The sequence below is a fragment of the Protopterus annectens genome, chromosome 2.part0 (genome assembly GCF_019279795.1).
Source record: "Protopterus annectens isolate FY-2018-M chromosome 2.part0, PAN1.0, whole genome shotgun sequence".
Taxonomy (NCBI): domain Eukaryota; kingdom Metazoa; phylum Chordata; order Ceratodontiformes; family Protopteridae; genus Protopterus; species Protopterus annectens.
In genome coordinates, this window is record NC_056728.1 from 636,280,663 (window position 1) to 636,296,731 (window position 16,069).

At 44.4% G+C, this 16,069-nt stretch overlaps 1 protein-coding gene across 1 annotated transcript in view; it reads left to right on the plus strand.

The window, feature by feature from the left end:
- The window catches only part of NCBP1 (nuclear cap binding protein subunit 1), a 2,903,332-nt gene that overhangs the window by 2,237,636 nt on the left and 649,627 nt on the right, over positions 1-16,069 (plus strand). The window contains exon 20 of the mRNA XM_044060340.1: positions 8,771-8,864. Coding sequence (XP_043916275.1) covers positions 8,771-8,864 — 94 coding nt within the window. The remainder of the gene's footprint in view (positions 1-8,770; positions 8,865-16,069) is intronic.

Genomic DNA, 16,069 nt, shown 5'->3' on the forward strand with positions numbered 1-16,069 from the left:
GTAGTGGCAGACTCCTTGAGCAGCTCCAAAACACATGCTTACGAATGGATGCTTCACAGAGACGTGTCTGGACATAGTACATTGGTGGGGTATTCCTTAGGTAGATCTTTTTGCCTCCCCTCTGAACAGTCAACTCTCTTTTCTGTTCCAGAATGTCATGGCATCTGACATGGAAGACAGATGCCCTTTTTCTTTTCCGTGAAAAGGGGTGTTTCTCTGTGTTTCCTCCTCTTCCTCTAAAGAAGATTCAGCTGGACTCCCCGAATATCTTGTTAATGACTCCCAAAACAGCACTGGTTCCCCCTCTTAATGCATCTGTCCAGGGACAAGCACCACAAGTTACCTCACTGTTTGGATCGCCTCACACAGCACAGTGGTCACTCATCCACACTCAACTCGTCCACTCTTCAGCTGACACTGTGGATGACAGGTTTTCACCCCTTTTAGTCACCACTTTTCTGAGGACGTGTTCAGAGTAATACAGCAGGCAAGAAAACCTGCAGCCAGAAAGTCTTATGTGAACACATGGAAAAGATTTTTTGTTTAGTGCCATGCTCTTAGGACCTTTTTTCAGTGGGGGACCCCCTGATTTTCTCCTATTTGTGAGAGTTGCTCCACTCCGGCTTCTTCTGTATAGGCCCATTTGTCAGCTATTTCTGCCTGTCAGCCCTTGAATACTCCTTTGGCTTCAAGTTTTGAAGCCAAACAGTTTCTTAAAAGTGTCCTGCATCTTAGGCCCCAAGGAATCATATTCCTCTTCCTTGGGACCTTAATTTTATTTTGGAGAAAAGGATCTAGGCTCCTTTTGATGCTGCAGTTTCAGCTTCTCTGCAACAGTCTACTTGAAAGATTATCTTATTGCTTGCTCTTACTTCTTCTCGGAGGGTTTCTGAACTTCACACTTTTATGGCCATTCCTCCGTTTTTGTTTTTTTTTTCTGAGGGACAAGGTTTCCCTTTTTACTAATCCTTTTATGCCCAAGGGTTGTTAATGAGTTGTCACTGAATCTGGCCGTAAAACTCCCGTATTTCCTTCTTCTCAGTCTGTTAGTGAGAGGGTTGTGCATACCTTGGATTTGCAGACAGCTCAGGTATTTTTGGACAAAACTAAGGCCATTCGTAAGTCTGACCAGCTTTTTGTTTCTTTTCATCCCAGGACATTGTGATTGACTGTAAGCAAACCATCCTCCTGGAATATCTAAGGCCATTCCCGTTTGTTATTCTTTTCATGGCAAATATTTGTCTACTTCTATTAGATCTCTTTCTACTCGGGATATTCCCTGATGTTCCTTCAAGGATGCATCTGCAGTCCTTACATATGGGTTGTCCTGCCTCAGGCAGCCCTTCGGTCGGCCGGATTCCAAAGTCTGGGTCCGGCGTCGGCTGATGTCGCCCCTTTCCCGACGTCAGAGCGCCTGGGATATAAAAGTGTCAGCCGGCGCCATCTTCCTCAGTCTTTCTTGCCGCGCGGTGCCCGAAGCAGAAGCAGTTCGCAAGTGCCGGTCGGCCAGCTCCTGTAATTTCAGCTAACCGAAGACTTCAAAAAGCTAAGTACTCCATTGGGGACTCTTTCTTGCCTCAGCCGATGTCCGATCAAACGGTTAAAGTTAATAATTGTTTAACTTGTGGGAAACAAATACCTCATAAGGATTTCCACTCTTACTGCCTCCCCTGCCTAGACCCAGACCACGACATCTCTGCCTGCGCAGCCTGTGCATCCTTCAATAGACGCACTCTTAGGCGTCGGTCGGAGTTTGCAGAGGAATTTTTTGGTGATAGTTACTGTTACAAGATACCGTCGGAGCTTCCGACTACTCATTTAACCAAAAAACGGAAGGACAAGAACCGACACACGCGGTCCGTGGTTTCGGCCGATACCACGGCTAGGCCTACCGCGAGTGTCTCGGTTTCTGCTGAAACGGAATCCTTGGTGCTTCCGACCGATGAAACCGCACAACCGACAACCTCTGTTCCGGAGGCCTCCTCTGAGTCGGTCATAGAATTCCCTTCTGAAACCGGTGCTCTGGAGATAACCAACACCATTCCTCTAGATAAAACCACTCCAGCACTTGGGGCAGCCAGGCCTCCTGCATCCATGTCCATTAAGGCATTTACCCGTGCTAAAGCTGCTAAACAGCCAAAATCTCTCCCTCCCAAGACTATTCCTCAGGGATCCACTACAGGTTCACAGATTTTAAGTCTAGCTGAGGACCGTATTTCCTTAATTAGGGGCTCTCAGCCCCATCCGGACAAGGTCTCTCAACCTCCTCTAGACAAAAGGCCCAGGGTTGAGCACACAGATCCCCAGTCTTCTGATGAGGCCTCAGATGACTCTGCTCTATCAGACTACCAGGAGGAGGCTTTTACGGCCTACGAGGATTCTGATGCAGAGGAGTCTATTCCCTCGGCCTCTCCTCCAGAAGAGTTGTCCTTTGGGGAGACACTTCACTCCATGAGAGAGCATTTCAAATGGCAGGGCCAGGAATTCTCTGATTCCAGAAAGAGGTTAAGGACTTTTTTGCATTTACCTCAGCATAGACCTTTGGCTATTCCTCCTGTTTTAAATGTCATTGATGATGTGTACTCTGAGTCTAGTACTTCTCCAGACTCCCTTCCTCCGGCTCCTATCAAGCCCGATAGGTACTACAGGGTCCCGGACTCGCATCATTTCCTTTACAAGGGCCACTCTGCTGACCCAGAAACTATTTCTCAGGGCCCTAAAGGGGTTGCAACCACCACTACAAAAAATCCTCTTCCATCTGAAAGGGAGTCCAGGGCTTTAGAGAGATGGGGTAAAAAAAGTGTATACTTCTTCCACTCTTTCTATGAGGGCATTAAATTGTCAATTCCATATGATACAGTACCAAGAGTATTTGTTAGATGAATTGCATAAAAAACTTTCTTCGCCTGAACCCCTAGATCGCAAGGCACTTCAGGATCTGGTACATAACTCTCAACAGGTTAGCAAACCATTTCTTGCAGTGTGGTTATGATGCATTGGAAGCTTCATGTAGGTCAGCAGTGACAGGTGCTGTCATATGTAGACATGCTTGGCTGAAGGAACAAACTCTGCCAGACCATGTTAAAGCAAAGCTACTGGATGCTCCGCTGGAAAAACAAAAGTTATTTGGCTCCTCGGCTCAAGAGGTCTTAAAGAAATTTGAGGAAAAGGCTAAATCAGTACAAACAGTCAAAGATTTTCTCCAGGTCCAGCCACCAAGATTCAGCAGAAATTGGCCTTCTAAGAATTGGTCCTTTCCGGACACAGACAGATCTCAAAGAGGCAGAAACAGACGTGCCAGAGGTAGAGGGCAAGCTCGGGGCTCCTACAGAGGGCATCAATGGCAGGCTCCTAACCAGAGAGGTACTGCAGGGCCTACAACTACTACACAAGGACCATCTCAATGACTTGACTTTGTCCCCGCCAACCAGGTCTCAATTGGAAGCACCTTTGGGCGGAAAGCTATCTTTATTCTCAAAAAATTGGCACAGTATTACAAAAGACAAATGGACACTGCAAATAATAGACAAAGGATACAGGTTCCACTTTCATACATTACCAAAAAGACAAGGCATGCCGAACCTGCCACCAAACCAAAGGGCAGAGGCTTTAAAACAAATTTCCAAACTACTACAAATGAAAGCAATAGAAAGGGTTCCTCTCACAGAACAAGGCCAAGGATTTTATTCCAGACTTTTCCTTGTTCCAAGAAAAGAAAAGCAATGGAGGCCTATTTTGGACTTGTCCGCACTGAATACTTACCTCATTTTGCCAAAATTCAAAATGCTGGCCTTACAGCAACTCCTTCCCATGCTGGGCAAGGGGTCATGGCTGGTAACTCTAGACCTCAAGGAGGCATACCTGCATGTCCCTATCAGACAAAGTTGCAGAAGACACCTCAGATTTCTTGCAGGTTCAGAGCATTATCAATTCTCAGCATTGCCATTTGGCTTATCTACTGCGCCCAGAGTATTCACAAAATGCCTGGCATCAGTAATTGCACATTGCAGACTTCAGGGGATTCAAATATACCCATACCTGGACGACTGCCTCATACAAGCGGACAGCCAGCAAACACTGGTAAAACACTTAAACTATGCCATCCAACTACTACAGGCCTTGGGATACACAGTCAACATTCAAAAATCAAGACTTGTTCCATCCCAACGAATAATTTTCCTGGGTGCAAAACTGGATACAAACACCCAGATGGCTTTTCTCACAGAAGAAAAAAAAGCACAACTTCCGGATTATTTCAGGAATCTGACAACACAAACCCAGATAACTGCAAGGAAAATCCTGCAAGCCCTGGGTTACATGGCATCTTGCATTCTTCTGATTCCACAAGCAAGGCTGCATATGAGGAAACTACAATGGTACCTAAGGAGTCTATGGTCTCAGCAGTCACAGCCTAGAATCTCTGATCCCCCTCATTCCATGCCTTCAAAAGGAATTCCTGTGGTGGGCAAAAACAAGCCAGTCAAACATGGGCCTGCTTTTCAGCAAGCCACATACCAGCCAAACCATTACAACGGACGCCTCAGATCATGGATGGGGAGCACACATGGAGGGCAGATGCATTCAAGGACAATGGGCACAAAAAGAATTGCATCTGCACATCAACCAAAAGGAAATGCTGGCAGTGATACATTCCATCAAGGCCTTCAAGAACTTCCTGCACCAAGGTCACCTGTTAATAAAGACAGACAATACCACAGTTATGTGGTACATAAACAAGCAAGGAGGTACCCATTCATACCCTCTTTGCAGGCTGGCGATGAATCTGTGGGAGCTTTCCTTAAAACTCAATATAGAGCTACAATCCCAGTTCGTACCAGGAAAAGACAATGTACTGGCGGACAGCCTGAGCAGAAACATCATGGATCCACACGAATGGATGTTGCACCTAGATATCTTTCTCCAGATAACAAAATCATGGGGAAGGCCGGACATAGACCTTTTTGCCTCCCACCACAACCATCAACTGAGGAAATTCTGCACAAGGACATACCATCCTCAAGCATGGAAAGTGGACGCCCTCTCCTTCAGCTGGAATACTCTAACAGTATATGCATTCCCACCGCTGCCACTGATGGCCAAGGTCTTACTGAAGATCAGGACAGAGCAACCAAAAGTAATTCTGATAGCCCCGGACTGGCCAAGACAACACTGGTACCCACTGTTAAGAAGCATGTCACGCACGAAACCTTGGCCTCTTCCACAATGGCCACTTCTACTGACACAACACAATTACAAGACTCTGCACTCCAGCCTCAAAACCTTACAGCTGACAGCCTGGAAAATACCTTGACTCCTCCCTAGGATAAACTATCCAAAAGGGTACAGGATATCATCATGGAAGCCCGGTGTCCTTCCACAAGAAAAGCATATTCAGCAAAATGGAAAAGATTTCATACCTGGAACACCACAAAGGGTCAAGATCCGACAGTCATGAGCATTCCACATATTTTGGAATACTTGGCTGAAATGCTCCATAATGGCCTTTCTTAATCCTCCATAAAAATTCATGCTTCAGCAATTTCAGCAGAGTACAACACTGATCCACCTGTATTCTCTCATCCTCTACTAAGGCAGTTTCTAAGAGGGATAAAAACATCAACCCTCCAAGGAAACCTCCAGTGCCTACATGGGACCTTAACTTCATGTTGGAAAAATTAACTCTTCCTCCATTTGAACCAGCAGCATCTTCAGAGCTACAATTCCTATCTTGGAAGACTGCCTTCCTTCTGGCCATAACCTCAGCAAGAAGAGTATCTGAGTTACAGGCCCTCATGGCAGTACAGCCTTTTCTCATTTTTCATCAGGACAGAGTCTCTTTGAGAACCAGTCCTTCATTCATGCCAAAGGTGGTATCCAGGGTCTCACTGAACCAAGCTGTTCACCTGCCGACCTTCTTTCCAAATCCACAAAATAAAGGAGAAAAACTTCTGCATATTTTGGACATCCACAGACAGTTGCGCTACTACTTGGACAGAACTAAGACTTACAGAAAAACTGACCAACTCTTTGTAGCATATGCTGCTGGTGTACAAGGAAAAGCAATTTCCAAACAGACAATTTCAAAATGGATAGGAAATTGCATTCGGTTCTGTTACTCTTTTCATGGAAAAGCTGTGCCAGCAAACATAAGGCCTCATTCCACCAGAGCAACAGCCACCTCCACAGCCTTCTTAAGAGGGGTGGCTACAAAGGACATTTTAGAAGCTGCTACATGGAGCTCCGTGCATACATTTTCCAAGCATTACAACTTGCCCTTATATTCCAGATCCAGAGCAGGCTTTGCTAGTGCAGTCCTGCAGGGCATGTTAGCTACACCATCCTTTTCTTAGTTCCTACCAACCCCAGCTGGGCTATGGTACTCTACCCATATGTAAGGACTGCAGATGCATCCTTGAAGGACATAGTACAGTTTTGTACCTACCATAAATGTAGATGTCTGATAGGTATACATCTGCAGTCAGGTTTTCCCTCCCTCCTCTATGATATACTATGGGTACATATCCCTCATTTTAGCTAGCTGGGGTTATCTTTTGTGGGTGGTGTATTTGTTTTTTTTATTACTGTGCATGTTTGGAATTTTTTAATTTCTCCAAATTTAGCCTCACTTAGAGGGCAGCTGGCATCTGGGGCAAGAAACACTGAGGAAGATGGCGTCGGCTGACGCTTTTATATCCCAGGCGCTCTGACGTCGGGAAAGGGGTGACATCAGCCGACGCCGGACCCAGACTTTGGAATCCGGCCGACCGAAGGGCTGCCTGAGGCAGGACAACCCATATGTAAGGACTGCAGATGCATACCTATCGGACATCTACATTTATGGTAGGTACAAAACTGTACTTTCTGGTGCTTGGATACTGATTCCATCTTTGAAGCTGCTGCTTGGTCCTCAGTGAATATCTTTACTAACCTTTATAAATTTGATATAGTTTGTATGGCCAGAGCAGGTTTTGCTAAGACCATCCTGCTTGGGTTTGTGGAGGACTGTTCCCAGCCTTCCACCTCCCACTCCTCCTCCTTTTCTTGAGCATTTGTACTCTCCCTTAGGTGAAGAATACTGCAGCAGTGATATACGAGGTCATATAGTGTAGCTGTGTTAAATCTTACCATAACACTAGATGTCCTCCTCTTCACTGTTGCAGTGTTTGGTCTCTCACTCCAGTCTCTTTTTTTTTTTTTTTTTTTTTTTTTTTTTTTAAGACTTTGATTTGGTTACCATTCTAGCTGAAGGTCTCCCTTTTTCCATTTGCATTTTCTTCTTTTGGATGTGCATAGCCTCCTTTGTCCTGTGGAGAATTTTTTCTTCTGGAGCAACTCAGTTCTGAGTAACTGCGTTTGCACGTCATTCTATGCCTTTCATCCTGTACTGAGAGCATACGTGTGACATGTGGCACATATAAGATTTAAAGGCTTTGGTATACTGGCTGGACATTGGGCTATCCATGATAGGAGATCCCTAATGTGAAGAATACTGCAGCAGTGAAAATGAGGACATCCACCATTATGGTAAGATTTTACTCTACTCTGCTTTCTACACCTGCTTAAACAAAGATGGGATGACTAAAAGTCATACCTTTGATCCTTCCTTTGAAAAATGCCAACATCAGCACTGTACACTGCTTCGGCGGATGCTGTAATAGCGTTACATGGGAGTTGTATCATCATCATCCGTTCCATTGACAGATCAGTGTGCAGCCATTTTTTTGTTACTGTTTTAGCAATTACCCAAGAGAGAAAATTACTGAAATTTAGCACATCCCTCTCTCAACAGATGCAGAAATATTTTTTTTTCCCCGTGTGTTTTTGCTCCCATCCCAGCTGTCCATTACACTTCCACCAGTTAGAGACAGCCTATTCATTCCTTTACGTGGGAATTTCTCCTGAGATCAGGGCAAGAGGTGTCTGAGACTAGCCATCATTCAGGAAGACCCAAGGGTGATTTATACCCTTGGTAGTCTGTAAGCACGTGTGCACACATGGGTGGGTGTGTGAATAATGGTCTAACCCTCCCTCTTGGGTAAGTGGAGGTCCACGGTGCTTTCTTCATGAAAGTGCAGTGCATGCTTCAGCATATTGACATTGAAGATTAATACCAGGCAGTAGCTTGGCAAGCCTAATGTCCAGTCCATTGATAGTGCATTTGCATCACCATCCCTTCTCCAAGTGATTGTGGCAGGGTCCACCCTGCTCCCCTTTCCCACCTGATGGGCACGTGCACTGCTTCTGGAATTTGGGACACCTGAGCCATAATCAGCACTTTATTTCCTTTGTGCCATGTGTTTGTCGACATGAGTAATCTTTCATTTGTTTTGTTTGATTTCTGTTTGTACCCTTTTTATATTAGTCCTTGGACTTCAGATAGATAACCTAGACTGGCAGAGAGCCACCTAACCATCTCATTCTGTATAGGTTGCTTACAAGTTGCTAATGGTTGAAGTTCGCCTTTTGTGGTTTCCTGCTTGCTAGAAGATTCTCATTAGTCCTACTTTGTTAGCTAAATGTTACCGGTTTGCTTTAGTGAATATTTATTTCAGAATTCTTCTTTATTTTGATGAGTGGTGGAACCAGGAGTATGAAATATATTTTAAAAATTGCAGTTAATACGCATTGGTGCGTTTTTTTTTCCCTGGTTAGTTATGTGCTGCACTGTAAAATATGGCAGTGAATTCTTGCCTGTTATAAGGACTTATAAACTGTATCTGTATTGTTTATCTTGGTGACTTATGTGTTTGTTATATTTTTTTTTTAAAAGGTTTCATGAAATCATTAAGGCATTGGCTGAAAGCGAAGAGGGCAAGTTGCATGTTTTGAGAGTCATGTATGAAGCTTGGAAAAATCATCCCCAGGTGAGAATAGCCCTATGTTTGATTCTTTCAAGAAAGTAAAGCATATGGATTATAGCTTAAACTGTTGACCTAGTTTCCTCCAATAGGAATTAATTTTTCAAATTTAGTTGATGCAGCTTTGTCTGGATCATTGTGTATTTTTTTGTCCCCTTGGATCTCATCTTACAGGCCCAGCTTCTAATGCCCCATGTCCATGCCAGGTCTGCCAGCCTTAAATTTCATCCAAAGGGCTATCACTAGGATGAAAATTGGAAGATAGGACACAACCTAGCTGTCTTACAAATAAGTTAATTTCTTAAATGGTATCTGTAGAGTGTCAGGTCATACTGAAATTGTGAAGATTCAAGTTTTGTCCTGACTTTAGTTTCAGTAGACAATAAAGAGCCTGGTTCCTGCCAGTTAAGGGTATATGTTCCAGTGTTCATGTGCTGTCTGTCTGGTCTCTTAGTCAGCCATACATAGCTCTGTCTCATCCAGTCTGATCCATTAGAGCAGTTTATGGAATCAGCTGGCCAGGAATTGGGGTACTCAAAACCTCTAGCTGTGTCCTTCTCCTGAAGCCTCTTCCTGGTTTGTGCATAGACCAGTGGCTCATGATGTCAGAGCTGGTGGTTCACCTTGTTTTCCCATTTGGGACTTGGGCTTCAGGTCCTGTTTGTCAGTCAAATGTATGAGGTTTGATGGGAGCTTAAGTGTTGGAGTAACACAGCAACAGGGAACATTCTCTTATGCCAGTGTTGAGCTTGGTGTAAGCATGTCATCCTCCCATCAGCATGGTAAATCACCTGCCAAGTGCAGCTTCCTTCACCCAATGTGTTCCCCTCTCTCCTTCATCACTGCATGAGACCTTGCATAATTTCAGCCCTGGAACACACGAGGGCCAAAGGAAGTTGTCCCATTCTAGCTTTTTTCAAAAGCTTTTGATGACCTGAAAGTCATTCTTAAAGATGGCTTATGGCAGAGTCATTGCTGTACAGTTCCATCCAGGAGCAGTCCCTTCTCTGGATAAGCACTGCAGTTTTGAGGTCCTCCATGGTTTTGCCTTCAGTCCTTATTCCTTCTCCCAGAAAAGCCTGAATGTTTGTTTTCCTGGTGATGGGGAGAAGCCCCCCCCCCCCAATGGTGCAGTCATTATGGATTTTTGTTTTTGTAGTCTAAAAGCCCCCAGGCTATGCTCCTGTTTCTCCCATGAAGGCAGACACCCTTACAAATTCTCCACTTGAGTACAGTAAGCTCCTGATTGGGATTCTCAATTCAATTCATGTGTGATCTCTTCAGTTTGGCACAAGGCTTAGAAATCACTGCTTTTTTTCCAACTTTTTTCCAGACAATTTAAGGTTGTGGGTATGTATGGCAAAAGATTATACTCCTCTGCCGCAGTGCAGTTCAGTTACTTCAATTATTCTCACCTGCCAAGGTTCAGCCTTCCCCTGTTAACGCTGCCAATGCTTTCCTCCCTCTGAGTACAAGTTCAAAAGGAAGTCATTAAGACTGTCTACAGTTTTAGGAGTTGGTTTCTTTGTAGCACACTGCAGTCTGGCTGTGCTAACCGTGTAGCTAGGGCTTATAGGTCACATATATGTCTGCATTTAGTGGTTTGGCTGTGACTGTTAGTAGCTCAAAGTTTCCATCCTGAGTGCTCTCTTCGTGGGATAAATTGTTTGTCTGTCCATCAGAGGACTTTGTGAATGATCTCTTTGAGGAGGTAGACCTTCACTACTATGAAGGATATTTATTATCTTCCATCAGCACCCCTTTGTCATCTAGGCCCAATCAACCCAACAAGGGGAGGAAACCTCCTCATAGACAGTGGACAAAAGAGCACATTATCACATTTACACTCAGTACTAGCTGTGCAAGCAGCATTACTATACTATGCCATATGTTTTGACAGCTCATAATCAGCCCTTTTAAATGTATGCGCACTGTATTGAATCATTCATCATAGCTATTAAGTTGCTGTAACGTGCTAAGCATGTATTTAATTAATCCTGCTTCATTGTGCTGAGGTAAAACCCTAACTATTGTGGAAATACATTGGTATTTACTAGCGAGCAGGGCACTGTAAGAGCGAGGAGGAGATGGAAGGGAGCTGCTGATAATGCCTCTTTTTTTTTTTAAGAGGCTAGTGAGTAATGCACCAACATGTAGGAACACAGTGTGGACACTGTTTTGCCAAGCATTCTGTGCACTGTGGCCAGATTACTGCACATACTTGAGTGTGTGCGTTATTGAGAATGCTGTTGCAGATCCCATTTTGGTGGTTCATCCAATGCCACAGAGGTGGAGAATCAGGGTAAAGCAATAGTAAAAACCTTGAATCTGTTCCCTGGATGATGGCCTTACTGACGTATAGGATGCAGCTGGTTTGGCAGGCTGGGGAATAAAAAAATGATTAAAGATGCATTTAATTGAAAAGCCATAGCAGTTTCTGTTTAATTTAAATTTAAATGTGCTTTAACAACTTTCAACAGATTATTGAACTTCTGTCAGCAAAGTCCTCTTTCAACACTGGATGTGTTTTGCACCTTATTTGTAGCAATGTTGAAGATGTTAACAAATATCAGTTATGCCAGCTAAGTTGACCACCAGGATGAGGACTTCAGTGAACCTTGTCTCAGCAAATGCTGATTTTTAGTCTGGGGCTTTGGGGGGAGGGGGCTCATAGTACATATCAGTGGATTAGTAGATTCTGGGTGCTGGTTATTGTTGGGGACATCATAAAGCTGTTAATTTTCCACTAGAAGGAGCTTTTCTAGAACACCAGGGCATCTGTACAGAGCTAATGAGGCAGACCAGGCCCTAGGCTTTATTCCTGATAGAGGCTGTAGAGACTGTCCTTCATTCGAAGTAGGGTTGGGGTTCTGTTGCTGCCTTTTTGTGGTTCCATAGGAGGCAGATTTTCTGTCTCCTTGCAGACCTCAGCAGCTTCAGTCAGCATGTCTGGTACATGTTCCAGATGGTGGCTGTTCATGGGCTTATGCCTGTGCTGCAGTGGAAAGCTTGGCTTGGATGGTGTCATTGGTCATGATGTACTCCTTTGGCACTCCATTAGCTGGGGGTCTGCAGAAAATGTTTATTTCATTAACTTGCTGTAGGCATGATTTCCAATAAATGGTGGTGCCATTTAGCCTCTCTTGAGAATCCAGAATATTTACCAGGTTTTTCTTTATGGTGGGGTTATCCTTTTAGGAGAAGAAGCTTCATGCATTTGGGTAACTGGATGTCCCCTCAAGGAACTCCCTCACAGCTGCACCACAGTGGGACTTGTGTTGCAGTTCTAATGAGACCATAAACTGGGAAAGGTTCTTTCTAATTGCATTAAGGTTGTCTTGTTAGGCATAGAACTGCTCACTGTCCACTGCTGGATGATTTAACAATGTGGCTGATTAGTGCATGGGTCAGACTGACCATAGTGCTGTTTAGATTGCCGCTGTGATTTTTATGATCACTTTGCATCTGATGATGTAAATCTTTATTCATTTTTTACTATTAGGACTTCGGTTCCATCCTCGGAACTGACATGGCCATTACCAAGCTCACACCAGCCAAAAACTCTCAGCTAAGACCTACCCATAATGCCCCTTTCATAGTTTCTCCAGATCTCGTTTGCCACGTTCCTCGTCAGACGTGCCAAGTCTTCTGTCTGTCAAGCGAAGTGTAGCGTTTTTTTGTGATGATCTATATCAGTACCCTTTTTTTGGTCAGTTTTCCCTAAACATCATCTTTTTGTCTGTAAACTTGCATACCTTTTCTATATCCTACCCACTACCTTCGGTAGTTCCCTTTGTACCATCATTGGTACTGTCCCTCTTTCTGTCTGTCTACATATGTATATATATATATATATATATATATATATATATATATATATATCATCATCATCTTCTTTCGGCTGTTCCCATTAGGGGTCGCCACAGCAGATCATCTGTTTCCATTTCTTCCTGTCCTTTGCATCATGCTCTTTCACACCAACAAGCCTGCATGTCCTCTCTCACCACATCCATAAACCTTATCTTAGGCCTTCCTCTTTTCCTCTTACCTGGCAGCTCCATCCTTAGCATCCTTTTCCCAATATACCCAGCATCCCTCCTCAGCACATGTCCAAACCAACGCAATCTCACCTCTCTTGCTTTGTCTCCAAACTGTCCAGCCTGAGCTGACCCTCTAATATACTGATTCCTAATCCTGTCCATCCTAGTTACACCCAGTGCAAATTTTAAGATCTTTAACTCTGCAACATCCAGCTCTGACTCCTGCCTTTTCGTCATTGCCACCATCTCCATCCCATATAACGTAGCTGGTCTCACTACCCTCTTGTAGACCTTCCCTTTCACTCTTACTGGTACCCGTCTGTCTCAAATCACTCCTGACACTATCCTCCACCCATTCCACCCTGCCTATACTCTCTTCTTCACCTCTCTTCCACACTCACCATTACAATGAACTGTTGATCCCAAGTACTTAAACTCATCCACCTTTACCAACTCTACTCCCTGCATCCTCACCATTCCTCTACCCTCCCTCACATTTACACACATATATTCTGTTTTAGCCCTGCTGACCTTCATTCCTTTCCCCTCTAAAGCATATCTCCACCTCTCCAGGGTCTCCTTAACCTGGTCCCTACTCTCACTACATATCGCAATGTCATCTGCAAACATCGTAGTCCACGGGGCCTCCTGTCTGATCTCATCTGTCAACCTGTCCATCACCAGTGCAAATAAGAAAAGGCTCAGAGCTGATCCTTGATGTAATCCCACCTCCACCTTAAACGTATGTCACTCCCACCGCAGTCCTCACCAATGTCACACTACCCTCGTACATATCCTGTACCGCTCTTACATACTTCTCTGCCACTCCCGACTTCCTCATACAATACCACAACTCATCTGTAGGCACCCTGTCATATGCTTTCTCTAAGTCCACAAAGACACAGTGCAACTCCTTCTGACCTCCGTATTTCTCCAACAACACTCTCAGAGCAAATATTGCATCTGTAGTGCTCTTTCCTGGCATGAAACCATACTGCTGATCACTAATCATCACCTCCCTTCTTAACCTAGCTTCCACTACTCTTTCCCATAACTTCAAACTGTGACTGATCAGTTTTATCCCTCTGTAGTTACTGCAGCTCTGCACATCACCATTATTCTTAAAGATAGGTTCCAAAACACTTTTTCCTCCACTCCTCAGGCATCCTCTGACTTTCCAAAATTTCATTAAACAATCTGGTTAAAAATTCCACTGCCATTTCACCTAAGCACCTCCATGCTTCCACTGGTATGTCATCTGGGCCAACAGCCTTTCCATTCTTCATCCTCTTCATAGCTGTCCTTACTTCCTCCTTGCTAATCTGTTTCACTTCCTGATTCACTATCCCCACATTATTCAACCTTCTCTCCCTCTCATTCTCTTCATTTATCAGCCCTTCAAAGTACTTTTTCCATCTACTCAACACACACTCCTCACTTGTGAGTACGTTTCTCTCACTATCCTTTATCACCCTTACCTGCTGCACATCTTTCCCAGTTCTGTCCCTCTGTCTAGCCAATCGGTACAGGTCCTTTTCTCCCTCTTTAGTGTCCAATCTCTCATACAACTCTCCATATGCCTTATCCTTAGCCTTCGCCACCTCTCTCTTTGCCATGCGTCTCATCTCCTTATACTCATGTCTACTTTTTTCATCTCTTTGACAATCCCACTTCTTCTTCGCCAGCCTCTTCCTCTGTATACTCTCCTGTACTTCCTCATTCCACCCCCAGGTCTCCTTGTCCTCCTTCCTCTGTCCAGATGCAACACCAAGCACCTTTCTAGTAGTCTCCCTTACTAGCTCTGCTGTAGGTACCCAGCTATTTGGTAACTCTTCACTGCCTCTCAGTGCCTGTCTTAACTCTTCCCTGAACTCCACCTCACAATCACCCTTTTTTAACTTCCACCATTTAATGCTTGGAACTGCTTTCACACTCCTCCTCCTCTTCTTGATCACCAGTGTCATCCTACAGACCACCATTCTATGCTGCTTAACTACACTTTCCTTGTTACCACTTTACAGTCTCCAATCTCCTTCAGACTGGCCCTCCTACATAAGATATAATCCACCTGTGTGCATCCTCCTCCACTCTTGTACGTCACCCTATGCTCCTCCCTCTTCTTAAAATACGTATTCAGCACAGCCGTGTCCATCCTTTCCTGACATTCTGCATTCCTCTCCTTAACACCATACCTACCCATCACTTCCTCATCCCCTCTGTTCACTTCACCAACATGCCCATTGAGGTCCGCTCCAGTCACTAGTCTCTCACCCTTGGGTAGACTCACCACCTCTTCATCCAACTCTTTCTCATGCATCGCACACCCAACTTGTGGAGCATATGCACTAACAACATTCGTCATTACACCATCAGTTTCAAGCTTCATAAACATCACTCTATCAGACACTCTCTTCACCTCCAAAACACTTTTGGCATACTGTTCCTTCAGGCTAACCCCTACCCCATTTCTCCTGCCATCCACACCATGATAGAACAATTTGAACCCGCCTCCTATACACCTGGCCTTACTTCCCTTCCATCTGGTCTCTTGCATGCACAATATATCAACCTTCCTTCTCTCCATCATATCAGTTAGCTCTCTCCCTATACCAGTCATACTGCCAACATTCAAAGTTCCTAACCTCACTACTACACTCCTAACCTTCCTTCTCTCTTCCTGGCTTCGGGTATGCCTTCCCCCTCCTCTTCTCCTTCGGCCAACAGTAGCCCAATTTCCACTAGCACCCTGTTGGCTAACAGTACTGGTGGCGGTTGTTGTTAACCCGGGCCTCCACCGATCCAATATGGAAAATTAAAAAAAAAACCCTCTTCTCTGTAACCTTTCTGTTGTTTTTGTTGTTTATCTTGTCGCTTACGATTAGTGTGGTTTTTCATGATATCTGAAAAAGTTAAATTAGGATTTAAACAGTGTGATAAGTGCGAGCGTAAGATGCCCAACTCAGACAGTCATGCTCGATGCGTTTATTGTTTGGGCGTTCATCACATCAATGCTTTTTGTGGTATTTGTTCTAGCTTCAGCAACTGGACTTTAGTTGATCGTAAGAACAAGCTAATTCTGAAGGGTATGATGAAAACTCCCTTCTTGAAGGCTCTTTCTGGGACAGAGGTCTCACCACCTCCTAAGAATAAGAAACATAAAGAGAAACGGAG